Source organism: Chelonoidis abingdonii, chromosome 1, assembly GCF_003597395.2.
Source record: "Chelonoidis abingdonii isolate Lonesome George chromosome 1, CheloAbing_2.0, whole genome shotgun sequence".
NCBI lineage: Eukaryota > Metazoa > Chordata > Testudines > Testudinidae > Chelonoidis > Chelonoidis abingdonii.
In genome coordinates this window covers 99,546,461-99,573,965 of record NC_133769.1, presented here as the reverse complement: position 1 = coordinate 99,573,965, position 27,505 = coordinate 99,546,461, and the positions used below count along the sequence as shown (strand labels likewise).

At 47.6% G+C, this 27,505-nt stretch overlaps 2 protein-coding genes across 3 annotated transcripts; both read right to left on the bottom strand.

Moving 5' to 3' along the window:
• Window positions 1–2,287: 2,287 nt before the first annotated feature.
• KCNJ4 (potassium inwardly rectifying channel subfamily J member 4) lies at window positions 2,288–25,886 on the bottom strand. Of its 2 annotated transcripts, none has more exons than XM_032791894.1 (3): window positions 25,482–25,886; window positions 6,304–6,489; window positions 2,288–4,144 (listed from the first exon to the last, which is right to left on the bottom strand). In XM_032791894.1, exons 2-3 carry the CDS (start codon window positions 6,339–6,341, stop codon window positions 2,809–2,811), a joined length of 1,374 nt encoding a protein of 457 aa, XP_032647785.1. In that variant the 5' UTR covers window positions 6,342–6,489; window positions 25,482–25,886; the 3' UTR covers window positions 2,288–2,808. The 2 variants fall into 2 exon arrangements, with proteins under 2 accessions (XP_032647785.1, XP_032647793.1); XM_032791902.1 differs by having other exon boundaries at window positions 2,288–4,138.
• LOC116831826 (endosome-associated-trafficking regulator 1-like) lies at window positions 9,272–10,426 on the bottom strand. Its single transcript, XM_032792138.2, has one exon. The coding sequence runs from the start codon at window positions 10,424–10,426 to the stop codon at window positions 9,272–9,274; it is 1,155 nt and encodes a 384-aa protein (XP_032648029.2).
• Window positions 25,887–27,505: the final 1,619 nt, after the last annotated feature.

Genomic DNA, 27,505 nt, shown 5'->3' with positions numbered 1-27,505 from the left:
GGGGAGGTATGAATGAATCATTGCTGACCTATTTAAGGAGGTTGGTGAAGGACCATTCACACATCTACCCTCATCCCTCCTCCTCCTCATCCTCACTCCTGGCGGCTCTCAGCTAGTCCCCCTTCCTTCCTCCTCCTCCTTCTCCTATTTGCTCTCCCTTACCTATTCCCTGATCCTACAACCTCTCTCCTTTCATCTTTCTTATTCCTTCATCCCCCAGCTTTCACTTCATCCTTCTTCTACTCTTGCTGCCTAAACTACTCCTTCTCATCCCCTCCTCCTAATCTCTTCTCTCTTCTACTCCCTGTGCTATCTGTCCCCTCTTCCCTTCCCCCATTTTGTGCCAGTTATAAAATGTTGCCATGCTCCATTGGATTTTGTTCCTGTTTCCTTGTGTTGTAGGTGCCCCAGAAGATGGGGTGGAAGGTCATTCTCTCTGTAAAGCAAGTGCTCTCCCATGGGGTTTAGCTGTATGGACCAAGAGCAAGCTATTCTGCCAATCTGGTTGTTTTTTCTCTCTTGTATTGTCTATAGTTTTGAAGGATTGTCTCCATGGCTTCCATTTCCTGGGTGGAAAGCGTCTCCATAGTTCCTGTAGGTCACATTGCACCACTAAGTGGCAGTGCAGTGTGCTCACAGTTCCCTCGCTCCCTGCCACGCTCCCTGCACATATTTTATATGCCCACTAATGGGGGAGTTTTTGCAATTGTTAATAAAACCTACGAATAGTTGCTGTAACCCCCATTTCTTCACCTACCTATTAAGCATGCCTGTAACATAACTGGTGACTTGGAGCCCTTTCTCAGGCAAAACTCCCCTTGACTTCAGTGAGAATCTTACCTGAGCAAAGGCTGAGCAAAACCTGAGTAATGATTTCAGGCTCTGGCCTAGTGAGAAGAGGAAAATATATCTTCTTGGGCTGGGAAGCTAGTGAATGTTTAGAACCAAGGAAGAGACAATTAGATGGGGGAGGATTTCCCTGGCTTCCTCCTGTATAAATAAATCATTGGGTGTTAGAAGTGGGATGATTTCCAAGACAAAGTCTCTTTTAGGCCTTGTCTTCATGACCAAAAAAAATGTGTTTGAGTTAACGAACTTGAGATAAAATCCTAGTGAAGACAAAGCAGTTTTTGTCTTCTCCAAAGTTTGCAGGTTGAATTAAAGAGTATGGCAGTCATGGGCTTTAACTCAACCTGCCAATGTGTGTGACAACTATAAAGTGCCTTGTGTTCACTAGGATTATACCTCCAGTTAGCTAACTCAAGTTAAGAACCCACCTCTTTACTGAAGTAAGACAAAGCTTTAGCTAGGTCTGGTGCTGTGGCCTGCTGCTCACTAAGGTTCTAATTCTGCTGCTGTTGACATCACAGACAAAACTCTCATTTGGCTTCAACAAGAGCAGGATTGGTCTCCTCATGGGCTCAGCTGACACTTCATGAATCATAATTTTTAAGTAAAGGTATGTACGTGTATAATAATTGAATACAATGCCTGTGCCCCTGGGTAGGCTATTGGCAATATGATTGAACCTGGGACCTGTGGATCTTAACTCATAAGCCTCTCCTTCCTGAGCTAAAAGACCCTGCTCTTTCCTGGCAGGCTTATCGACCTCTAGGTGGCGTAGCCCCCATCCAAAGGGCACCGAGTGCTATACCAAGTGGATATGTTTATGTGTATATAACGGGTGGTATCCCTGTCCCAATACTTTTCATATGCCACTTGTGCGCTTAGACTGAAAACTCTTTAGGATAGGGCCCATCTTTGCATGGGTATCTCCAGGACCCAGGCCAATGTGGCCCTGATTGGGGCTCCTGGGCATTACTGCAATATAAATATCAAATATCTCCTAGCAATAATAATACCACACACTACCTCAGCCGTGAGATTCTCTTTCTCTCTCTTCTTTCCGAACTTCCCCTGGGCCATTATACTTTCTTAAAAATAAATAGTTACAAATTTCAGTTTTACAGCAGCTCACAGGGGGAGGAGGATGGAGGAGGTGGAAAGAGTTTGTGGAGGAACCACTGTCCTGAATGAGTAATTTGTCTGTCATCCAGACGCTGCCCCAGTTAACATTCCCTCTGCACACACAGGGCTCTGCCTCCTCTGGTGGGTGTGTCTGAGAAAAGTCGGGAATAGTTTTAAAAAAGAACCAGGGGAGACTTGGGATGGGTGGGTGGAGTCAACCTGCCTCTGGGAGTCAAGGATGCCAAGGGCCAGAGAGAGAGTCGAAAGGGCTACTGAGTCCTTGACTCCTGATCTGGAATTTTAAATGGAAGAATATGGATTTTGGTTCTTGATCTGTTTTATATACAATAATATCATGTACAACAAGCAAAACACATGCAAAATACACCCCACTTCCCAGATCCTTTTCACTCTTTCCCCATGACCCCCAGATTCTCCTGTCCTCCCAGTTTGGTTGGCATTTATAGCCTACTTCTTCTCCGGCAACAATCTGGACCCATTTAGTGGCCATCAGTTATACTGAGGCAATTGCTTTGGGTCCAAGCCTGTCTTCCCATGGTTCCAGCCCCAAACAGTGGTGGGGCTTGTGGGGGGCATTTCCTCACATCAGCTGTCAGTGTAGGAGTTCAAAATACACATATTCTCTCCCATCTGGTTGCAAGAAGTCTGTTCCAGTGTGGGTTGGGCCCATTGGAAACATAAGCATGTCTCACACAGTACATGCTCAGGGGCTGAGAGGTGGGCAAAGAAGGTTCTTTGGGGCATTTTTCAATTAAGCACTGGAGTGAAAAGGAGAAGGAGATGATGGTCAACAGATGTGGAATGGAAAGGCAGGAGGAGTCAGATGGCCGACTCTCTGCGGTAGGAGATGGTGTCCAGGGGGATGGCAGCCTGTAGCCGTTCCAGATCCAAGTGACTCCCAAATTCCGTCATCTGGATGACTCCTCCATCCTTCTTGGTGCTTCCTCCTAACCCAGGCCCCACTTCCACCTCATCCTCATCCTCATCTTCGTCTTGGCTGACTAAGGCCAACTCGTTCTCATAGCAGAAGGCACTAGGAGGTGGCGGAGAAGAGAGGATGGTGATCTTGCTCTCTTGAAGTTCCCGGGCTGAGCAGCAAGGGGTGCCGGCCACCTCGTAGGTCTTGTGGAAGTGTGAGTAGTCCACTTTGTAGCGGTTCTTCTCCTCAAAGACCACAGGTTCAAAACGGTGACCCCAGAGGATCTCACTGGCCAAGTAGGAGCTGCGAGCCTGTGTAGTCATGGCTGTGGCCTCCACCATCCCCTCCAGGATGACGACAATCTCAAAGTCCTCCATCTCTAGCTCCTCCTTGCCCATTCCATAGAGGGGGCTCTCCTCATCAATCTCATGGACAATGATAATGGGGGATACCAGGAATATGCGGTCAAGGCCTATGTCGTAGCCCACGTTGAGGTCCCGTTGGTCCAGCGGGAGGTACTCACCTTCCTGTGTCATGTAGGGCTTGATGAGCTGAGCCCGGACATGAGCTTCCACAATGTGACTCCTCCGCAAGTTTCCCACTCGCCACATGAGGCACAGTTTGCCATCGCGCACAGAGATGACAGCATGATGGCTGAAAAGGAGGGTTTGGGCCCGTTTCTTGGGCCGCGCCATCTTGGCCATGATGGTGCCGATCATGAAGGAATCAATGACACAGCCCACGATGGACTGGACCACTACTGCCATGATGGCCAATGGGCACTCCTCAGTTACACAACGGAACCCATACCCAATGGTGGTCTGCGTCTCCACCGAGAAGAGAAAGGCTCCTAGGAAGCCATTGACATGCATGATGCAAGGTTTTGTAGTGGCGGGGACACCGCCCACACCAGTGGTACCCAGGTCACCATGGAAGAAAGCGATGCACCAGAAGAGGAACCCAAAGAACAGCCAGGAGACCAGGAAGGCTGCTGAGAAGATCATAAACATGTAGCGCCAGCGAGTGTCCACACATGTGGTAAAGATGTCGGCCATGTAGCGTTGAGACTTGTTGCTCAGGTTGGCAAAGTACACGTTGCACTGGCCATTCTTCTTCACAAAACGGTTACGGCGTTTCCGCCTGGGGACATGCCCTTTCCCATTCCAGCTGTGCCCATTCATGTTGCCTAGGGCAGAGACCTTGTGTCCATCCTCTTCAGTTGAGACAATGCTGTACCTTTCAGAGAAAACAAACTGCTGAGGTAAAAACAAAAAGGGGGGTGGAACCTGAGCACTTAGAGGGTCACTGGCTCCCCAGGAGGAAGCTCGTGCTCCCAGAGACAAAGCCCTGCTGTGAAGAAGTGGAAACAACTGGAGCTCTAGCTAGCTGTGCGCTGCCAAGGGAGAGCTCTGAGGAAGAACACAGTGCCAGAGTTCTCCTCTGGCACTGTCTGGGTCCTCTTTGGCATTGTCAGGATGCTGCTGTGAGGAAGCTCACAGCGTTAAGAGTCCTGAGAGGGCACTGTCATGAGGAAGTTCACAACACTGGATTCCCCAGCTGGTTCTACCAAGACACGGCAGTAAGATTGGTAGAGCCCTGCAAATCCATGGATATCTGCTTTATATCCCTGGACAGCAGCACGGATGCGGATACAATTGTTGTATCCGCATAGGGCTCTGACACTAAGAGCTGGGCGGGCAGCTGTGAGGAACTGTGGTGTGGACCCCCCACCTGCCCTGAGCGGAGGGCCTGGGGGGCAGGGACACTGGGTGGGGTTGCTCAGGCCCCCCGCCCAGGGCAGGTGGAGGATCCATCGCGGCTGCCAGCCTGGCTCTTACTGTGGCTGGGCTGCGGCTCTGAGGATTGCCACCCTGCTGGAGCCCAGTCGGGGAAAGCCTCACAGACCGCTGTGGGGAGCCTGGGTCTCTCCACCTGCTCTGGGTGGGGGGTGAGGCCTAAGAGCAGCTCCCGGCCATGTCCCTGCCCCTCAGGCTCCTCGCCTGGCTGAGGGCAGGTGGAGGGTCCATAACTCCGGCTGGGCTCCCCACAGCTGCTGTGCAGCTCTCCCTGAGTGGGCTCTGGTGGGGGAGGAGGGGTCGGGGGTGCGGTACCTTGGAGCCTCAGCCCAGCCCCTGGTGTAGAGACATGCAAATCTGTGGATAAATGTTGTGGATCACAGATCGGTTGCGGATACACATTTCTGCATCTGCGCAGGGCTCTAACGATTGGTGGATCCCCCTGGTTGGACATTTGCAGAGCATCACTGCAAGGAAACTCATTCTACCAAGTCCTGACTGGACTCCACTGTGAGGAAGCTCACAACACTGAAATCTTGACTTGCCTTAACTCTGGGATCTTGTAACATTTTGACCCTGAATTATAAAGGTTGGAAGTTTCTATTTTCTGTTGCCTTCTCCTCACTGATCTAATTGTGCATCTGTGACAATGTTTATACACTTCCTGAGTTCAGGACAATTCCGTTGCCACAGCAACGAACATGGCTCCCAGCATCCTGTATCCAGAGCCAAAGGTGTAATTTAGAGATCAACAACAGCCAAAGTGCTGGCAGATTCCCTGTGAGAAACTCCCTCTCTCTGAGAGCTGCTTGTCCTGCTCTCATGCTCCCCTCTCCCTCAGAATATCCCAACCACTTCCCTGCTCCTGTTCAGGAAGAAAGCTGAGGCTGTTAGGTCATAAGGTTTTGTATAACATCACATTTGTTCCCTGATAACATAATCACAGTGGATGCTCTGACCATTGGTAGAATTAAGTTGATACACTTTCAGGAGGAGGGAGCCCACAGGGGGCATGCTGGCTTTCAGTGCCTCTCCTTCAAGGACTGTCTCTGTACTCCATTGATCTCCCTAGGTTACCAGACCACCTGGAGTTATCCAAGATGGCTTCCTTGACCCCATCTCTAACTGTTCCTGAGATGCTCCATGAGTTAAACATGGTGGTCTCTTCGGGATGATAATGATCATCTCCCAAATGATTCACCCTCTTCCCTTCATTTGGGAAGGCAAAGTGAGGTTTATGGAAGGTGGGTGTTTATCTGCTGATGATTACAGGCAGAAATCTGTAATTTATCTCCCCTCTTGCCGGGGTAACTGCTTCAGCTTCTCATCTTCCCCTCATCTGCTTTCTCCTTCCGCTGTAGGGACTGATCTGGCTGAGAACTGGTAACTCCTTACATATGTGTGGCACATTCCTAATAAGGTGGGAGCAGGGAAAAGGGCCATAAGTTTGGTGTGGAGAAGCAGAGCAGGTGTGGCCTGGCAGCCATTGACAGTGCGGGGAGTGATGAGGTGTAGTTTGGAATAGATTTAGAGAAGGGGGTGAGCAAGGAATCCCATAATTCCAGGGGTGATGATTGCCTTTAAGAAGCGGTCACTCACCTGTTAACTCGAACGCTACCCATGGCTCGCTTTATCATCAGGCTATCTCAGATCGTGAGATGCTGTGGGAGTTGTACGTGTCTCGGATCTCTAACAGCGGAGCTCACACCGGACCAGGTGAGGCTGGGACTCACCCCTGATGAGCTGTGGCGCCAGCCATACCTGTGATCGGTGCTGAACACACACCTTAGAGACAAACAACAAAGGAAAATCCCATCAACATGACAACCAAAAAGAGCAGTCCCTGGCCAAGCGAGCAGAGCATGGAGGTCTCAAGTCTCTGTGACCACTCAGGGGAGGCCTCATAATGTCACTGTATCTTGCCAAGACTTCGTCTCAATCCACTAGTTGTAAAAACAAGTATAAAGACCCAATTTATACAGACAGTACAGCAGTTCCCAGCAATTACCGTACTGCAGCCCCCGTTTTTATACCGCAGCCCTCAAGGCCCCTGTGTACGTAACCCAGTCTCCCCTCTCAGTTAGCAATATGGGAAGGGCAGGTCAGTCATAAATCCCAGGTCAAGAACCCGTGATTTAGCACATTTGTAAGGCACCTCGCATTATGCACTACAGTAACATAAAAGCTTACATGAGGATTAGAGATCAGCCTGTCAGAACACCAAAAACAAGGGCTAAAGGAGCTCAGAAGCCTTCAGGCAAACCGCCCCCACCACCCCAGTCCAGAGGGAATGCTTCCCAATGAACACACCCCAAAAACTGGAAAGGAAAGTGATTAATGGATACAAAAAAGCAAAGTGATACATAGGAGGTATCCAGCAATAGGGACAAGGCTGCAGTAATAAACAGGCCTTATAACATGCCCCCAAAGCAGCCAAGGAGGGACTCTGCTAGACAACCTGCTGCAGAGGGTTCAGTGGACTGAGAAAGCCATGCCCCTGGCCTGGTCTTGATTAAACCAAAGAACCATGAACCCGAAGGACCAAGAATCAACTTGTCCTGGCTGACTGGAGCTGCTGAGAAGGGACATACTGCAAGGGGTGATGACTCATAGATGAGGAAGGGCTTTGTGGACCAGTGCTAACCCTGCACTGTACTCTTTGGGTTCCTGGTAGCCATTGCAGAATGCAGGCATAACCAGCCCACTCCCTCACTCCCATCATCAGGAGCAAGTAAGCAACCATTTTTCCAGGGCAAATGCAAGGAAAGTGTGATTAGGAACACATTACAGTGGACTAGCCTGCATGTGAGAAAGGCATGGTGGATGACTTGGTCAAGGTCCACGCCTGAACAAACCATCTGGATTTCTCAGATAAGCCAGGGACAGTAATAACCGCTTCTGATCACTGTTGCAAAATGGGGTTCCATGCTGCTAAGGGTAACCTCCAGGTTCTGCTTCTGGCTAACTAGTGATGGACACGCTCCCTGGATAATGGACACAGACAAACCAGTAGCCAGCTCCTCAAAACGCTTCCTCCTACCTCTGGCTTGGCTGGGCTGAGTTTCAACCAGCTGTCTTGAAGCCAGATAAAAATGTTGCTCAGGCATGGTATCTGAGACTATCCATACATGGCCACTTGAAGAGGAGCATGGACCCATGAATAAATAGCAGTGAAGACATAATGGAACCTTGGGTACTCTACTGGCTGGGCTCCAAGTAAAGACAAATAATTGCCCGTAATTACCCTCTTAGCCTACCCTGTCAAAAATAAACACAGCCACTTGAGAGCCACCCCGCCCAACTCCATCGGGGACTGGAGCCTGGTGACCCTTCCCTGGTGGCCAAGAGCATTAAAGGCTGTTGAGAAAGTTCTAATAAAATAGATGAGGCCCTCTGTGTAAAATGCAATTATGCAATTGCATAAATTGCAGTAAAATTGTGGTTCATAATCTAAGCCCAACAGAAAGGCTAAGGAGTGATGGAAACTATCTCCCTCTCATCCCTGGAGAAGGTCCAACCAGAGCAAGAACAAGACTGCCTATGCTGTATGTTCTTTAGCAAACTGCAAAAGGTAGGAGATTCAGAGTTAGGGTTGCCACATCAACACACCCAGGTCTAGCAGTGGGAGGAGCAGCATCCCCTTCTTGAGACAGTACAGCTACTGTGATGGCTAAATCTCAGCACTTTCCCTTTCTGCCATGAGACAAGGACACGGAAATCAAAGCATTTTCACACACAATTAGGCAGCACTGGAGCTAGTAGTGTAAAGAAAGGGACACTCTCTCAGCTCACACTTGGATATTTAACAACTTCATAAAGGTTACTGAGCAAATCTCTCTCATCCTTGCCCAGGCATGGATGTAAAGGTTCCAGAGAGAGAGGAACCCTTTCCATCTAAAGGGACAGACTGTGATTGACCCTGAGTTCAAAGAGGGTATAATGAGCTTTCTCTTTGTTGTAACCCTATGCAAACATGCCCAGAACTCTGGTTCCTTGCATTCTCTAAGCCACCAACAGGGGCAGGGGAAGAGGGACAGGTGAGATGGGCATAGAGCTGAGGCCCAGTCACCTTCTGCACCAGCCAGCACAAATAAGCCAAGTGGGAGTGTAGATTGCTATCTGATAAAGGGTAACACAGCCCCCTCTGGCGTGCTCTTCCCCAGCTCCCATGAAAGAACTCTGGTTGAGTCAGCCAGTGCGTCTGCAAGGCTTCCTGCTGATACCAAGCCCCTGTGCAACCCCCTTCCCAATGTGGGCTCTGGCTTGTAGCCCAAAGCCTGTAAAATACCTCGACACAGGACCTCTGATGAGGACAGGACAAACAGCTGGTTCTCCCAGCCTGTAGCGCTGCACTATTGAAACAGAGCACCTGAGGCTAACACTCCATTAGTACATGAAATTCATATTTAATTACAATAAAAGTACTTCTGGGAAAGATAAAGGCCACCTATTTGAAGACACACAACGTTTCAGTATATGAAAGCAAATATTGCATTACTGATTGCAGTCTGGGAACAGTGTGATCTCAGTCTATACACTCACAAATGGGAGCCCCTTAAGCGCTTTTTCAACCATCATCTTCCTTTTTGATTTCGGAAATCTTGTCTATGGATTTCAAGAGGTCAGCCACAAAATGCAGCATTTCTGTTCCCGAGACCAGCTGTTTGATTGACAAGTGTGCATTGGCTATAACCCCGTGGAGATTCTGCAAGGCAACATCTACATTTTGTTGCATTGCCCCCAGGCTGGCAGACTGGCCTGCACGCAGCATGTCATTCTCTGCCTTGAAACTCTCCAGCTCCACCTGGAGAACGGACACCTCCTGCTTCAGCTTTGCAGCCTTACTTTCTGCCTTCAGGGCCCGCTGGGTCATCCCCTGCAGATTCCGTTCTGCCTGCTGGACAATGGATTCTAAACCCTGAGTCTCTTTCTTTTCTTTGACCACACTGGCCCTCAGTCTTCTCTCTAGGTTTCTCACCATGTGTGTCTGACTTTCTGAGAAGCTCTGGATAATTTTGATCTTCCTCCTGAGCATGGAATTCTCCTCTTTGAGTTCTTCGTAGCTCAGCTGCAGAGATGGATACTCCCTGTCTCCTATGGATTCTTCATGAAGAGCACAACTTTCAGGTGCCTTGTCATGAGCTGTGCTGGAAACATACAAGTCGCTGGGATGGAGGCAGGGAGCAAATGCCTCAATTCCCAGCTGTCTGGCTGTGTTGTGATATAAAGAATCATGCGGGCTACAAGGTGACATGCTGGCAAACCTGGACATATGGGCTTTTTCAAGGGTAGGGTGGTGATAGCTCCCACCCCAATCATCATCCTCATCATCTGATAAGGTATTGGCCATCTCTAGGTCTTTGTAAAATGGCTCCTGAAATTCCATGCTCAAGCCCAATGCTTCTGGAGATAAGGAATGATCTTCAAGGCTTAGGTTGTGTCTGGCCAATTTCTTTGCAAACATTCTATTTTTCAACTCTTCCTCTTTTGCAGTGCCACGAGTTTTCGTTTTTACAAACCCCTTTAGGGAAAATGGAATGGCTCCCTGTGGATCTTCCAGATGATTGTCCCCTCGGCTGATGAGGCTCTTAGCATGGGCCGGAGGAGGTGGTGGATGATGGGGGTAACAGCATATGGATTCCTCCTCCTCCTCATTATCTAGGCCTTGGGACTGTGGACAGGTCCTCTCCAATGTTCCTGAGGGAAAAAGTGGTCGTGGCATTTCTGAAGTGCTGTGGGCTTCAGCAGAAGTAGTAGTGTGCAAATTAGCTCCAGCACGGGTCACATCTCTTCTGTGACAGGGCTGCCTGAGCTGTCCACTGTTGTGCCATCCTCTTTAGCAGCTGTCTTAGCCTCGGCACCATTAAAAGTGTGACAGTAGGTTACAGAAGTATCTGTACTCAAATCATCTCTGTGTTTGCATGTGTCTGTAGCTTTAATAACAGAGGGAGCAGAAGTCATCTAGGTTTGTGATGTCATCAGACAACTGCATTTCATGTTGTGACTTCGCAGCCAGGGGAAAGAGAAACAGCCAGATCAATGTTCACAGCATTTCAGCCAATGAGACTGAACTATACAAATAACTGTTAAGCATAGGATAGGCCAGGTCAGCTCTGATATCCCACTTCCATACCTGGGCCTCACAGCCATGGGGTTGTTCATTAACAGCCTTGATATGCAAATGAGTTTATACAAAGCAATCTGAAATCATAAGAACATAAGAACAGCCATACTGGTCAGACCAAAGGTCCATCTAGCCCAGTATTCTGTCTTCCAGCAGTGGCCAATGCCAGGTGCCCCAGAGAGAATGAACAGAACAGGTAATCATTAAATGATCCATCTCCTGTTTTGGGATCAGGGCAGGGGGAATAGAGTAAGGGCAGGTCCGGCGCTTCCATTAGGCAACCCTAGGCGGTCGCCTAGGGCACCAGGATTCGGGGGGCGGCATTTTGTGCGCTCCCCATGGGGCTCACGGGAGCTTCCAGTTCTGCTCCCGTCACGCCGCCGAAGGACCTTCTGCCGACATGCCGCGGAAAACAGTGGCAGGCAATTGAGCAGCTCAATGACTGCCGCTGTTGCTTGTGGCATTTCGGTGGAGGGTCCTTCTTTGGCGGTGCGATGGAAGCAGAACTGGAAGCTCCCACATGCCCCATGGGGAGCGCACAAAATGCCGCCCCCTGAATTCTGTCTAGGGCATCAGAAACTCTGGCGCCGCTCCTGAGTAAGGGGGCGGGGATTCAAAGCGGTAGCCTTAAGGCAGAGGGGATCATGGCCAATGGGCTATTGGCAGGACCAAGGGTTAGCCAGGGGATCAGGGCAGAAGGATCTCATGGCAGGAAGATAAAGTCACTGAAGGCTACACAGCATGGGGATTTGGACCAGTAGGATTCATGTCAGGGTTATAAGGCATGAGGTGAGGATGTTCATGGTAAAGGAATAAGGCCACAAAGGTGGGGAGGGAGGTTCATGAGGATCAGGGCGAGAGGAAGAATTTGGATCTGATTTTAATAAAAACATGCATTGTGTCAAAATCTGGTGATGAAAACATTCAGTTATAAACAACCACAATCCCGGGAAACTATGCTTGACTCAATATCTTTCTGCCAAGGATCAGGTGAGCTGAGCTTTGTTCTCAGGATTACAGGATGTCACCAGAAACCCTCAGTGTGTGTGGATAGATGTCTAAGGTTGCCAACATTTATTTAAAAAACAAGGGACTGTTTTTTAGCACCCCGCCCCACCCCACCTCCCAATAATAATCATTATTATTATTTTTATTATTAATAATAAATAAGCAGTCCTCACCTACATTCACCAAGCATATGTGTTGCTGCTTTTTGCAGCACCCAGCAACTCCTGATCTTGTTGTACGGAAATGAAGTACGGGCCAGGCAATTATCTATTTAAATAAAGGACATCCCTTGTAATACGGGATTGTTGAAAACCCTACCTGCGTCCTAGGTTTAACGCACTGGGTGTGTCATTGCTTGGTGATAGGATTTCATTGTTTACTGGGACAACTTGGCTAAATGCATTTATGATGATGCTTCCTCTGAGGGGGGAGGGACTGTGTCTCGTGCCAGTCCAGAGGACCAGAGAGGATTGCCAGCGTGCTAAGTGACTACATCACCCACTGAGAGGCTGGCCAAGATAGGCCCAGAGAGGTGGTGTGGCAGTCTGAATCAGCACTCCCCTGACTGGCAAAGGGAAGCCGTAGAATCACAAAACCCGGAGCTACCCAAATCAGGAGCAAGACGGAAATAAACTCATTAGCTGTTTCCATCTGGACATGCCCCCCCAACATCTATCGTAGCCTGGAAGAGAAAGAAACATACAGGTGACTAGTCCAGGGGTGGGAGGCAGCCGTCGCTTAGTGTCCTGTGGGGGTTGCTGCTTCAGAGTCTGCCATGACACTGTCCCCTAGTCACCAGCTTCTCTATGTCAGGGCCACCTCAGAGATCTCTGTCTTGTCTTCAGAAAGCCCCTGTGATCCATTTTAATCTGAATCTCATGGGCATTATCAGATCTATGATTTATTTTTAATTGTGACAGTAACAGAAGAAAGAGCCAAACGGTTCCTCAGGGACAAAATAAAGTACATTTCAGCTCTAGAGGCTTTATATCTCCGCAGAACCACCGAACTGCAGTCATGTCTGGTGTGGGAGGGTGGTAGCCAGCTGGTGTGCAGTGCGCTGCACCTCAGTGAAGGTGAGGGTATACTGCCTGAGGGCACAGACACAAAAGTCTACTCATGTGAAAAATGCCAAGGGGTTTACTGCCCATGGAGTTGAAACAGGAAGGTCTCATCTAAAACAGCCCCCGCGCGCCTCCCCCCACACACACACATACACACCCACCCACATAGAGTTTATTTACCTCAGGAAGATTAAGGGCTGATTCTAGCCTGCTAGGATTCAAACCAGTGATTCTGGAGGGAAAATCTAGGAGTTTCATACCTGATACCTTTGAGAAAGCGATCTCCTCTCTGTTTGTGGGGATTACAGACTTTGCTGCTTGGGACTGCTCATCTTAAGCCGTTGAGGGCTATAGAATTTCAAGCTCCGCATTGGGCATCACTCTTATAACCCGCCCTATAGGTGCTATCAGCTGAGTATGAACCCTAGGCCTTCAGCACCTAAAAGCATAATCTGCTACCATGTGAGCTACAGGACTGACTCCCCAGATGTAACTGACTCACTAACCTCTCACATGTGCCATCTATCAGAGGGGGACAAAGACCCCACTCTCCTTAAACCACTAAGCCACCCTCTCTAGACCTGATTTCATCAGCAGCCTGAAATGCAGCTCCCCAAGTGAATCCTCTTCCTTCTAGGCCTTGTATTTGGTGGTGCCAATAATGTTGTAACAAATCTGTGGCCACCAAGGATTTCCTGGTTGCCATTTTGCTGTGCGCTTTGGCTATGCCTGCACAAGGAAACTGCATAGCTGTAATTCACCATTGGTGCACCTTCATCAGTGACTGCAATGGTGACAGCACAAGTGTGTACAGGGCACAGACATTTTCACCACTGTGTTGTCTAACTCTACTTTGAGCCCTCCATTCCATAGTACTCCAGCCATTGCTACTACTGCTGGAGCTCCACAGCTAGTGAATTACGGATATAGAATTTGATCATGTGGAAAAGCCCTATGGTTCTTTGGACCGTCACAGGAACAGCGGGCATAGACCTTTGGAACTGCACATAGAACTCAGATCCCTTAGTATTATTTATTATTTGTTCCATAAATGATCTGGAAAAAGAGGTAAACAGTGAGGTGGCAAATTTTGCTGATGATACAAAATTCCTCAAGATGGTGAAGTCCAAAGCAGACTGCAAAGAGTTACAAAGGGGTCTCACACGAAACTGGGTGATTGGGTAACAAACTGGCAGATGAAATTCAATGTTGATAAATGCAAAGTAATGCACATTGGGAAAGATAATCCCAACTATACATACAAAACAGTGGCATCTAAATTAGCTGTTACCGCTCAAGAAAGAGATCTTGGAGTCACTGTGGATAGTTCTCTGGAAACATCCACTCAATGTGCAGCGTCAATCAAAACAGCTAACATAATATTAGGAACCATTAGGAAAGGGATAGAAAATAAGATTGTAAATACATAATGCCACTTTATAAATCCATGGTACACCCACATCTTGAATACTGCAGGTCGTTCTGGTCGCCCCATCTCAAAAAAGGTAGATTAGAAATGGAAAAGGTACAAAGAAGGGCAATAAAAATGATTAGGGGTATGGAACAGCTTCCAGGTGTGGAGAGATTTAAAAGACTGTGACTGTCCAACTTGGAAAAAAGACACCTAAGCAAAGAGATGATAGAGGTCTACAAAATCATGACTGGTGTGGAGAAAAAGTGTTATTTACCCCTTCATATAACACAAAAACCAGGAGATCACCCAATGAAATGAATAGGCAGCAGGTTTAAAAAAAACAAAAGTAAGTACCTTTTCAGACTGTCAACCTGTGGAACTCATTGCCATGAGCTGCTGTGAAGACCAAAACTAGAACAGGGTTCAAAAAAGAACTAGATAAGTTCATGGAGGATAAGTCCATCAATGGCTATTGGCCAAGATGGTCAGGGATGCAATCCTGTGCTCTGGGCGTCCCTAGGCCTCTCACTGCCAGAAGCTGGGACTGGACAACCGGGAATGGATCACTTGATAATTATCCTGTTCTGTTCATTCCTTCTGAAGCATCTGGCATTGGCCATTGTTAGAAGATAGAATACTGGGTTAGATGGATCATTGGTCTGACCCAGTAGAGCTATTTTTCTGTTATGTTGTTCTTACGTATCACAGTAGCACACAGAGGTCCCATTGTGCTAGGTGCTGTACAAACACAGATGAAGACATAGCTCCTACCCCAAACATCTTACAATCTGAGAAGAAAAGTGACAGGTGGAAGGTGAGCGGAGGAAGCTGCAATCAACTGTGCACTATTTTTACACATGCACGTATGCCTTTTCTTTCCATCATTATAAATAGATGCCTGCAATCCCCATCTGCCCCCCAAACCCTCATTAATTGACTGATTTCTTTAGGTATCCCATTCTCTGGCACCCAAATAGGGATTTTATTGACATGCCTTTGCCTGGTTTATATTGTGGGGTAGTGCGAGAGGGGGAACTTTTTTCCTTTGAAGTCCCGGGGATGGGGACAGGGAATATGAAAACAAAACAAAATGATCTGATGTGAAACCAGCGCTGTGTGTGTGACTCAGAGCTATTCATAGCTCCCTGAAGCCAGCTGCAGCAACAGAGCCAGAAGGGCTCTGCCCGTATTATTATTCCAATTACCATCTGAATTAAAAGTTTGAGCAGTGATCAGCCCACATGCTGACGGGCGGGAGGGAGGGAGAGGAAGAAAACACAGCTAGAAAGGGACATACACAAAGATCCCCTGGATGACAAAGTCAGAGGGAAAGATGCAAAAAGGTTAAAGCATTCTCTGCCACCTCTGTCTTCTGCCAGCTCCCACACCTCCTTCCTCCGCCCGCCCCCCCGACACACACAACCCATGTCAACTGAGGCGCCATTTGCATGGATCATGCAAAGATCACTCTGAAAACAACTAGACACATACTCTAGTGCTCCCTGTGTCTCTCTGCTGAGAGAGAATATGCCACTGCGCATCAAGGTTGAGAGAGGGTATGAGGCAGGTATTGGGGCAGATGTTAACATGCTAACTTCTTCCAAAATTGGGGGGCGAGAGAGCGAGTGAGACATCAGGGAAGGCTAGGGTCAGGAGAGAGAGCTAAGCTGGGGAGGAAGAGTTGGAGAAGGGAGTACAAAGGGCAAAGAGAGAGAGGGAAAGTTATGGGGACAGAGAAGGGGGAAAGACCCAGGGCCCAGTCCTCTCATCTGGGGCCTGATTCATTGCACAATTCATGCTAGACTAGACGGGTGCACATTACAGCTAGTCCTCTCTAGAAGAGTGCCCTGAGAGACATACTCCCCTGTGCCCCCAGCACGAGTGAGGGGGCAGACAACCAAACGACGTTCAGCTGCACCAGTGCGTCCGCTAATGTCCATGCGATGTAGAGCATCATTTGACCCAGTAGTGCTGTTGGCTCAATCACCTTTTCAGGCATAAAACAGAATTCACATTTTGGTGGTGAAAACAGTGGATGTGGCGTTCTAAAAAGGGGACATTACATAGGTCAGTTCCTTTATTTGGTACCCTTGCCTCCAAAAGCAGCAAAAAAATGGAATTAAGTCAAAACTGTTCACGAGAATTTTAAGTTGCATCTTCTCTGTGCCACACTCATAGGAGAAATTGTTTTTGCTGTTTATTAGTCGTATTACGGCAGAGCTGAGAGGCCAGGGCCCTGTTGTGCCAGGCCCTATACAAACGCAGAACAATGTCTCAGGGACAATCCTGAAGAGTTTACAATCTAAGATTGCCGCTGGCTCTTTGGTTCTTGAGGGACGCTGAACATTGCTGGGATAGTCCACTGACAAATGGAAATAAGATACATTTGTGATAGGACAGTGACATTGATAGCGTATATTAAGGACTAGAACCACTGCTGATGTAGCTCAGAATTGAATGAAGCTCTGCCTATTTACATCAGTGAAGGATCTGGCACTGTATCTTTAATATATTCGGATGCTTCCAACAGGCTATTCTCTAGCTGACCCTAGTGATTCCATGTGCCTGCAGAAATAGCCTCTTGAAGCTTAACATTCATTATGGTCACTTTTTGTCTGTCTTGTCTACTTAGATTGTAAGCTTTTTGAGGGCAGGAACTGTCTTTCACCCTGACTATATAGAGCATCTAGCATAGCAGAGCCCTGACCACTGATCATCAATGACTAATAAATATGTTTATTAGGTAGGTAATTAGAAAAAAGACATTCATCTCACTCTTCCACACTGCTGAGAAAGGATGCCTCCTCTCCTGGGCAATCATGGTTTGCAGCACTAACATTAGATCACAGACTGATACAACAGCATTAGTAGCAAAACATCAGCAAAGCATTAAGCAGGCCCTAGCAGTACCATTGCACTTGTGATATGAACATAACCCCTCCTCCATGCTGCAGTGCAGTAAGAAATGGGAAAGTTACTTCCACCCAGTTGCACCATACCTCAAAAATCATCGTAAGCAGGGTCACTAGGAGGCTGCAGAACTGCCCATTTATAAACAAGGGACTGATGATTTAGAGACAAGCAGCCATCTAATGATGACAGGCTGCTCAGTCCAGCTAAAGTAATATCACTAAATAATGCCACAGCATGGAAGAGCTGGCGTTTGCTGCATGCAGATCACTACCACCTCCGTCTAGAATGTGCATGTTGTGGGCTATGTCCCAGCTGAGGTAACTGAGCATGTTCACTGCAGAGGAGGGAGTGCAGTGCCCCTTGTCCCTTTTCCTGCTACTCTCTGATCTGATGCACCACCACTGAAATGCAGCCACCTTTGGGCTGGAATGCAGCAGACACGCAGATTATATGTAACTCTACTGTGGCTTTTCCAACAGCATAGGGATCGCTGAGCCTACAGTTCCAGATTCAGCTAGAACAGACCATGCACAGTAAAACTGGCAGTGATACTGCAGATGTAGCCCCTGTTAGGAACAGCACGAAGCAGCAATGTTTGTACACATTCTTCTTGTACACCTATGATTTACCTCCACTGTGATGGTTTATTATAATCTCTCCTGGGATTCTGGACTGCACTCCTATTTCCTACACGTTTATTGCCTTTGTACCTAGTTGTGCCAAGAGTATCACCTCCTACGACCTCTGTGCTACGCATAACATTTGAGCTGATTGCTATGTTTGCTGGCAACGTGATGTGTGTTGGGTCTCCAGAAACCATAAAAGAGGGTGTTTTCAGGATACATAAGCAAATGCTGTCTCATTTTAACTGTCACAGTTTCATGGAAATACAACCCCAGGCTGCTACTCACGATGGAAACTCACATAGATTGAATGGGATAATGGGGACAGATTATACTTTCCTATTTTGGAGTAATTTTTAGAATGCCTTTTCCAGAAACACTCTCCTTTACTCCAAGGGACATAGTTTAACACACAAGGGGATAAGAAAGAAAGAAAGAAAGAAAGAAAGAAAGAAAGAAAGAAAGAAAGAAAGAAAGACTGCTGATGGAAAGAAAAAGTGAGTGAGGTAATATCTTTTGTTGGACCAACTTCTGTTGGTGAAAGAGACAAGCTTTTGATCTACAGAGAGCTCTTCTTCAGAGTGCTCAAGAATGTCGCAGCCAAATACAAGATGGAACAGATTATTACGCATAAGGAGTTAACACAAATTGCAAGAGGCCATTGAATGTGAAGTGAGCAACGTCTCTTTCACCAACAGAAGTTGGTCCAATCAAAGAGATTACCTCACCTACCTTGTATTTGTAATCGCCTGGGACCAATACAGCTACAACTACACGAAAGAAAAGAAAAGAAAAGAAAAGAAAGTTTGACTAACTCTTAAAGTGTTGTTAACATCAGATCCTATGACATAACCAAAGTCTGAACTGCTCAGTCATTGTCAGGCCCAGTTTCAAAAGCAGCTTCTTCATTCTGCTATCAACGGGAAAGAATAAACAAAGAAACCAGTCCTCGGCCTTGATCCCCTCTGTGCACGTGGGCTGGTGGAGGGATGGGGCCACTTGCAATGGCTGTGAACGAGAAAGACAAAGAGAAAGGCAGGGAAAGAGAATGGAAGTGAGACAGAAAGGTAGAGTGGCTGTCATATCCATGCACAGGAATGAAAGGGAAGAGGCGAAAGTGACAGGACATTTGACTGTGTTAAACTCCACTCTGCACCCAGAATTACCTCTCTTGCATCAGGGCTGGGAAAGTCACAGCATCCATTAAGTGGCTTGCACATTCGGAGGTTGGCAGCCCATTGCCTCTGTGCTATATCCCATTGTCAGTGGTGTGGGGGTCAGTTTTTATAAGTGAGTGGGGTGAGGGAAGTTGCCTTTTTCATGTTGACACACGAATGATTTGATCTCTGAAACATTTCAGGAGAAATGTTGCTACAGAAATAAACCTGCAGTGCAGAGTCACAGGGCAGCTCCTCAGCAGCTGCCCATCACCCATTTACATCTGCTGAGGAGTTTCATTGTGGTTTCGAAACATTTGAACTTTTTAGTTTGGTGGCAAGATTCCTTGTCTCTCTGTGTTTTCACACAGTCATAGATTCCAAGGCCAGAGACACTGTGACCATCTGGCTGACCTCCCATAGAACCCCAGCCATAGAATTTCAGCCATCAATTCCTATGTCAAATTCAACAACTTATGGCTGAACTAGAGCAGATGTTTTCAAACTGTGGGGCACTCCCCCTGGGGAGGTGTGACAAGGTTATCTGCTGGGGGGAGGGAAGCACTGACGGTCTCAGGCATGGAGCCTGGTCCCAGCAGCTATCTGCCACAGCCACCAACCAGCAGCTACCTTCCTCTGCTGGGAAGGCCAGCGGGGACGCTGTGAGCAGAAAGCTAAAGGATGCAACTCGGGAATGCAGACCCCGCTGCCAGACAGAACCTCCTCCAGACCCTGGCCCTTCATCACTGCCCCACAGCACAGATCCCTAACATAAGAACATAACGTAAGAATGGCCCATCCGTGTCCGCTTTCCCCTGCCAGACAGAGCCCCCTCCTGCCTGCGGCCCTTCAGCGCGACCCCTGGCATGAAGCCCCTGTCAGACACAGAGTGCAGGGGAAGTGGATGGACAGTGCTGAAGGGTCGGGGGCACGGGCAGAGGGTTGTCACTGGCAGGGGGGCAGTACTGATGGGTACAGTCTCCAGCTCCGCTCTTGACCCTGGCCCTTCAGCATGGCCATTTTGCTTCCTGCACGGGGTCAGGAGCAAGACAGGCATAGATCCGGGTCCTGGCAGCTGAGACTACCTGACCGTTGCAGAGAGTGGAAGACTTCCTCAACTGCCACATGGTGAGTACTCCCCACAACCCTATGGGTACCAGGCACACCTTCTTGTCCCCACACCCATCACCCTGATGAGTACAGGGTGCCCCTTCCCCCGAGAGAGGTGGGGCTGATGGGACATGACTCTCTAAAGTAGGGGCTCAGCAAAAAGAGTGTGGGAATCTCTGAACTAGAGCACATCTTTTAAAAAGACCTGCCGCCTTGATTTACCGTCTTTAAGTGATGGAGAAGCCTCCACATTCCTTGGTAATCTGTGTCACTGGTTAATTACCCTTTCCAGGAAAGATCTGCCCCTTTTTGTCTAATTCCAACTTCCAGCCATTTGATCTTCCTCAACCTTAGTGTATGAAATCAAAGAGCCCTCCACCACCTTTAAGCATGCACAATCAGTATATTCTAATGCTGTTAACCTGTTGTCAAAAAGTTTTGCAGGGCTGCAAGGAATGGGGAAATTGCTTCCCCTCAATTTTTACCATTCATAGAAAATCAGTGCTAGCAGGAGGCCGGCAAGCTACATGTTTATGAATAAGGGATTGATCACTAAGACACAAGCAGCCATCTATTGATCACAGGCTGCTCCGTTCGATTAAACTAATACAACTAAATAACGTCACAACATGGAAGAATTGGAGCTTGCTGAGGTCAGACCAGTCTGGAACGTGTATGCGTTAGGCTATGTGCCATGAGTGTAGGACACAGGGGAGCACAGTGTCAATGGCTGTGTCCTTCTCCGTTTTCCTGGTACCCTCCAAAGTGATCTCACCACTGAAATGCAGCTGCATCTGGGATGGAATGCAGCAGACACTTTGTATCTGTCACCCCATGCACCAGAGTCAAAAGGTGAGAAATGAAGAATAATTTCTCCATGTGAAACTGCAGGATGATTTACAATAGCTATTAGCCAAAAGGGAGTGGATCCACAAGGAGTGCATTGGCAGAGTAATAACCTGAGGCCCTGGAAGAGATGCATGAAGGATCCCCCAGAACTGGAATAAGAACATAAGAACAGCCATACTGAGTCAGACCAAAGGTCCGTTTATCCCAGTGTCCTGTCTTCCGACAGTGGTCAATGCCAGGTACCCCAGAGGGAATGAACAGAACAGGTAATCATCAAGTGATCCATCTCCTGTTGCCCATTCCCAGCTTCTGGCAAAAAGAGGTTAGGGACAATATCCCTGCCTATCCTGGCTAATAGCCATTGATAGACCTGTCCTCCATGAATTTATCTAGTTCTTTTTTGAACCATTATAGTCTTGGCCTTCACAACATCCTCTGGCAAGGAGTTCCACAGGGTGACTGTGCATTATGTGAAGAAATACTTCCTGTTTGTTTGTTTTAAACAAACAGGAGTTGTGAGGCAAAGCTGAGGAGCACTCACAGAGCTGTGGGTGGGGGGAAGAAGGACTGAGGTGCATTGGCAAAGTGGGGTGCAAGGGGTTTGCACTGTGCAGTAACCTCTTGATTTCCTGAGCACCTCACACACATTTTACAGAAGATAGTTTTGATTTGAAAAAAGTCAGTTTTCCTTACAAATTACATGACGATGCTGTAAGGAGTGGGGTTTGGTTAGGGTGACCAGACAGCAAGTGTGAAAAATTGGAATGGGGGTGGGGGGTAATAGGATCCCATATAAAAAAAGCCCCAAATATCAGGACTGTCCCTATAAAATTAGGACATCTGGTTATCCTAGGTTTGGTGCCTTTGCTAGTCTCAGAATTGAAACAACTGATCACACCAGTCAGTTCTGGCCTTCAAAGAGGAGAGGAGAAGAGAGGAGAGGAGAAGGGGGACAAAGAGAGAGGAAAAGGAAATAGAGCTCCCCCTCTCCAGCTCAACCCCATCTCCTCCCTCTGTCCCCTTCCTCTCTATCTCCTCCCGTTCTTGCTCTTTCCTCTTCCCTCCTATCCCCACCAGAATAGCTCTCCCTTTAAAGAATGTGTGTCCCCCAGACAGTTATCAGCTACACGCAGTCAGCAGCAACTACATGCAGGAAGCTGCACATTTTGATCACTCATCCCTTCTGGAGGTGTCATTTCCACTTACTAAATCAACCGTGGGGCACATTTCAATTCCTTCTGTGACAGCTAAACTCAGTATTAAGGAACCCCTCTATTTAGGAAACATTTAGTAAAACCTGGAGCCCCATATTCCACTGGATCACAAGGCGGCAGAACCCCCTACCACTTACTCCATGTTCTCACATATCTACCTCACCATGCAGCCAATCCTTCTAGCTTCTACCAGATGGGCAGGATGAACGAGGTCTCATAACACAGGGAAACCGAATGGATTTTGAATTCTATGTTTGTACAGCCCCTAGCACCATAGAACCCTGATTCATAATTAGCCCCTCTGGGAGCTATGGTAACGCAAATAATAAATAACATATGTGCAAGAATGGGGATGTTGCTTTCTTTGTCCAGCACCAGGGGCCCATCCAGATGGATCAACCAGCATTTTAGACAGGAACCTGAGGAATGGAGATTCCTGTGTAAGTGGGGAGAACGAGAGCTTGGCTGAGATCTCTCCATCCTGAGCTTGCTCCCAACAGAGATCTCCTCAGCAGAAAAACCTAAGGGGAGCAGATAGCTAGGAGCTCCATGAGCATGATGAGGATTGCTCATGTCTCATCAGTCATGTCCCTCCAGCACACCCAACCTGCCCCATTTTCACTCTGTCGCCTTGCAAGGGAGGCAGATGGTGCACAGGCTTCATAGAGTACAGAGGCCAATATTCATTGCTTAACCTTACATGCACCCAGGCATCACTAGCTTCTGCTCACAATCAGGCTGGCACACAATAACTTTGCACACTATGCTGGGCAAGGACTGACAGCATCCAGGCAAGGCTTGTGTTTAGACTCACAAACACATTTGCACTCAGTTTGCACCAAATGGGCTTGACACACATCAACTCTGTCCCTTGTGCACAAAAAGTGCAGGGGGTCCAAATAGTCTTTGAGAAGGGGAGGGGCAGACAGCAGGGCCCCCGCTTGGGTGATGATGCAGTGAGAATAGAGCCCCCACCCAACCCCCAGTATGCACACATAGACTTCAAACAAGAGGAAATCAGAGCCACCCCCTCAGAGCATGGTGTCGCAGGAAGCCTTTTTCCAAAATCAGGAAACTTGAGATCACACAGCCCCGAATGTCTGCAATATAATGACACTGTACACGTGTGTGGACATAGATAGGTAAATTTAACCATTCTCTCTTCCACCCTTGGAAGCCGTGGGGATGGCATATGTGCATAAGGAAGAAACAAGTTGACTGTCACTGCCGCTGGCCTCTGGGCCCTTTCAGCCTCTGGCCCTGGTTCTCTCCCTCACCTGACCACACAGAACACCAATTTTGACATCATAGAATCATAGAGAGGTAAGGCTGGAAGGGCTCTTGAAAGGTCATCGAGTTCAGCTTCCTGCGCTGAGACAGGACCAGGTAAACCTAGAGCATCCCTGACAGGTGTTTGTTCAGCATGGTCTGAAAAAAACCTCCAGTGACGGGGATTCCAGCATAGATTGCCACCCTCCTTCCATGGACTGCTCCCCATTTGGGAGGGTGAGAGCTCATTCCATTGTTGATCAAATGAAAAAAAAATTACTCAATGGGATTTGAAGAGAAAACCCCAAAGGTTAATTCCTATATCCAGTCCCATCTGCTTTACACCTTGGAACAGAGCAGGCGAAGAGCCAATCCTGAAGGGAAGCTATTCTCTTTCCATCCTCCCAGCAAGGCCAGGGCACTTCAGAGAGGCCCCATACATTTTAGCACCTATGTTAGCACTGTGCCCCATGGATAGGAAGGGGATGGCTTTGTTTGCCATATGTCACCCATTCAAATACATTTCAGGCCAATCCCCACTCTCCTTGCACACTGAAGTCACTATCTCCTCACTGAAGTCAATAGGGCTGCTCAGCTGAGTAAAGCAAGTGGGATTTGGCTCTATAAGGTTGAGGATGCAGTTTTTGTGCTGCTATAGCTGATCGTTCAGTCAGTACAACCCCTAGTGCAGATGCAGCTGCACCAGTATAAATATAATATACCACAGTCGCTTGCTTTGGTAAATTTCCAGGAATAAGCTATACAGCATAAGCACCTTTATATCAGAATAATTGCGCCCATGGTGGGGATGGAGGTTGCACTTATCTAATGATGTCAGTTTCTCAGTAGATACCACAGCACAAAAACTGTGCATAGACCAGCCCTTAGATGTCTCTCCTACTAGCCATTTGGGTCATTCAATACCAATACTTCCTGGCTTTGTTAAATGGAATAATCTAAGTGGGACATCAAGCCACGGCTGTCACCTCCTACCTCCATCAATGATGTGCAAATGGATGGACTCTGGTCATGGAATATGTCAGCTTCCTAGCAGAGGGAGCCCCTCTGAAATTTGCCCACTAATAAGGATGCAGTGTCCAATGTGTACAGGAGGGACCTCCAGAGTGTGGGGTGGCAGCAGGAGGTCACATGAGACATGCCAGGTCCACCCACACGCTCTGACAACACAACGCATTGTAGTGATGGATGCACTAGAAACACAGGCAGAGGGAGAAATTAGATGAAACAGAGACTTTCCCTGGCTTGTTGCTGGCTGCTTCTTCAGCTTCAAAGAAACTCAAGAGTTTGAAGTCACTTTAGACACTGCTTATTTGGGCTTCATTTCTGCCAGTTAGATCAGCCACACAGACAATCAGTGACCCAGAAGAGGTTAGACAGAGGGGTGTGGGGTATCGATTATCAATTCTGACAAGCTTCACAGAGCGAGAACCATCATGTGCCCTTATGTGCCCGAGTTTTTGAGCACATGCCCAAGGAATCCAGCTCCTCATCTCTAGACTTGCTTAGGGAAATGGGGTGGAAAGGCACAGAGAAGACGTGGAGGGTGCCAGCAATTGGGGGAAAGAGACAAAGGGAAAACAAAAACACACCCTATAAAGGGGAGTAGCCAACAAATTATTTGTGACTAACGATAAAAAGTCTCATAAATGTAACCAAAGTTGACATTCCAGGTCAAAAAGAGAGGGAAAGTTATGGAACTTTAATTATATATATGTGTGTTTGTGCGTGTGTGTGTGTATATATATATATATATCTTTACATATATAAAGATGTGTGTATATATATCTATATACACTCATACTTACACTTTATTTTCTATATATATATACACACACACAGTTTTATATATACACACAGACACATATGCAGACATAAATACGTTTATATATATGCACACATACTTAAGTATTATATATATTTGCATAGATAATTCATATGAAATTACGCATTATTAGCATAGTAAAAATCCTGGAAAATTATAATGAGGCTAATAACCATAATAATTTCTTACCCAGGTCCTGTGTTATTCCCCGTTTGAGTCCTGGAGAGCCAAAAGTCAAGGAAAGGGAAACAAGGGAGATTTCTCCATCCCACCATGAAATCTGTCACCGAGCCTGGATTTAAGAAATCTGGGGGGTCTCTCTCCTTTTAGTCTCTCTTTCTGTCTCCTCTCTGTTTTTCAAGTAGCTACTTCTTCCTCCTAAGAATTCCTTCTGGCATGCTCTAACTTTCCCTCATTTGTCTCTATCTCCTTCTCTTTCCTGCACTTTGTATCTCCCCCTTTTTAGCATTTTTTGTTTTGAGGAATTTCCATTCTTCATGAGCTTTATTTGTTTGCAGCTTGGCGATGAGTTCTTGGACCGGTTTCTCCCTTCTGTCTGTTTATCACCCTCTTTCTCTTTTTTTGTCTGGTTGTCGCTTTCCTGGCCCTCCCACCCTCTCTCAGTTTGTCTCGATTTTACAATCTCTCTATTCGCTCTTTTTCTCCTTTCTATTTTTTCTCTCTCCTTCCTCCCTCTCTCTCTCTCTCTCGGATTGCTATGCAGTCTGTAGCTAAGAAGTCAGTAACTCTCTGGTAGCATCCAACAGCTTTCTGCTACTTTAGCCCATCCTCACATGTGATCTCAGAGCCATGGATACACACTGCAGATGCAGAGATGGGGAGTGATGAGAGCACAACCAAAAGCAATGGAAACAGGAATGGGAACACATGCAGCTGGCGCTCAGATGCCCCAGGCATGTTTGCATGGAGCACAGTAGCCTGTAGAGGCTTGCCACACAGTCCGTACCAGAAGGCAGAGAAATCCAGGTCCTTTTTTTTCCTTCTTCCCAGATGCTGCACCCAGCATCTAATCCAGGGCGGTACAGAAATCTCCCTCTCATTCACCAGCTGTCACACTCTTCCAGAACTTTCTCCAAAGGTGCCGTGTGTCATCACTGTTTTTGCTTGTCATTGGATTTGAAGCAATTCCCGGTACTGGGTGATCCTACTGTAGATTTACAAACAGTGTCCTTCCAGGGGTCTTCAGGGGCCTTCTGAGGACCCCTGTGGAGTTATTTCAGGGCCTGCTGTGATGCTGTGTCCCTCACCTGCTGAGCAATTGAGCCAGGAAAATACTCTCCAGGTCTCACCTCCCGGAAATGTCTCAGCTATTTTTCACAGGGCTGCTCCTCTAGCAGGCAACAGGGGCTTTGTGTCAGAGGAAAGCACAGGGGGTGCCCCTCATTTACATATTAGAACAAGGTACAGGTAACAGGGCTCTCTCTTTAGCTACTCAGTATCCCTTAGGTGCTTGACCTTTGGGCTTCAGGGCCAGTCAATGGGAGGTTATGGTCTCATTGAATTTCCTCAGCCAGAGGTTCCTAAACCCTTTTAGAACATGGATCATATCCTAATAAAACACTGCCTTGTGGACACCTCTCCTCCCATGCGTAATTCCACAGACCATCTCCCCTCTCACTGGAGATCAAATGCCATCCCAGTGGCAGCCACAGCAAGCACTTACATGGAACAGCAATATAGGGAAAGGGATGTGGTTTTAGCATCTTTCAGTGCAGTTTAGCAGCTGTAAAGAAGAAGAGCCAGCACCATGCAACCAGCTTGCTCTTTGCAGACCACACACGAGAGCTCCAGAGAGCACAGTTCGCTTAGCCCTTGGATGGAAGACCTCCAAGGCACCTCAGGTGATGCAGGAGCTGGTGTCAGTCAGTAGGGGGTGCTCTTCCCTCTGAGTCAGTACTGAACTCACACTGGCAGAGTGCTAGGAGCCTGTAGTGCAGCTGTAAACACCACCTTTCAAATGAGAGAGACTGTCAAACCACTATTTGTGGCCATAAAGGTCCCATGACCCTTTCTCCAAGAACTCTCGGTGCTGTCATAGTTCAATTCCAGTTTGGGCAATTGTATACTTGCTACCTCATATCCCCTCGGTAGCTTCAGTTATTGATGGTTGTTTCCCCCTCCCCCGAAAACTGTAGTGTTGTTGTGCACTGCTCCATCTCAGAGGCAGCTACACTTCAGAGATCCCAGCCTAG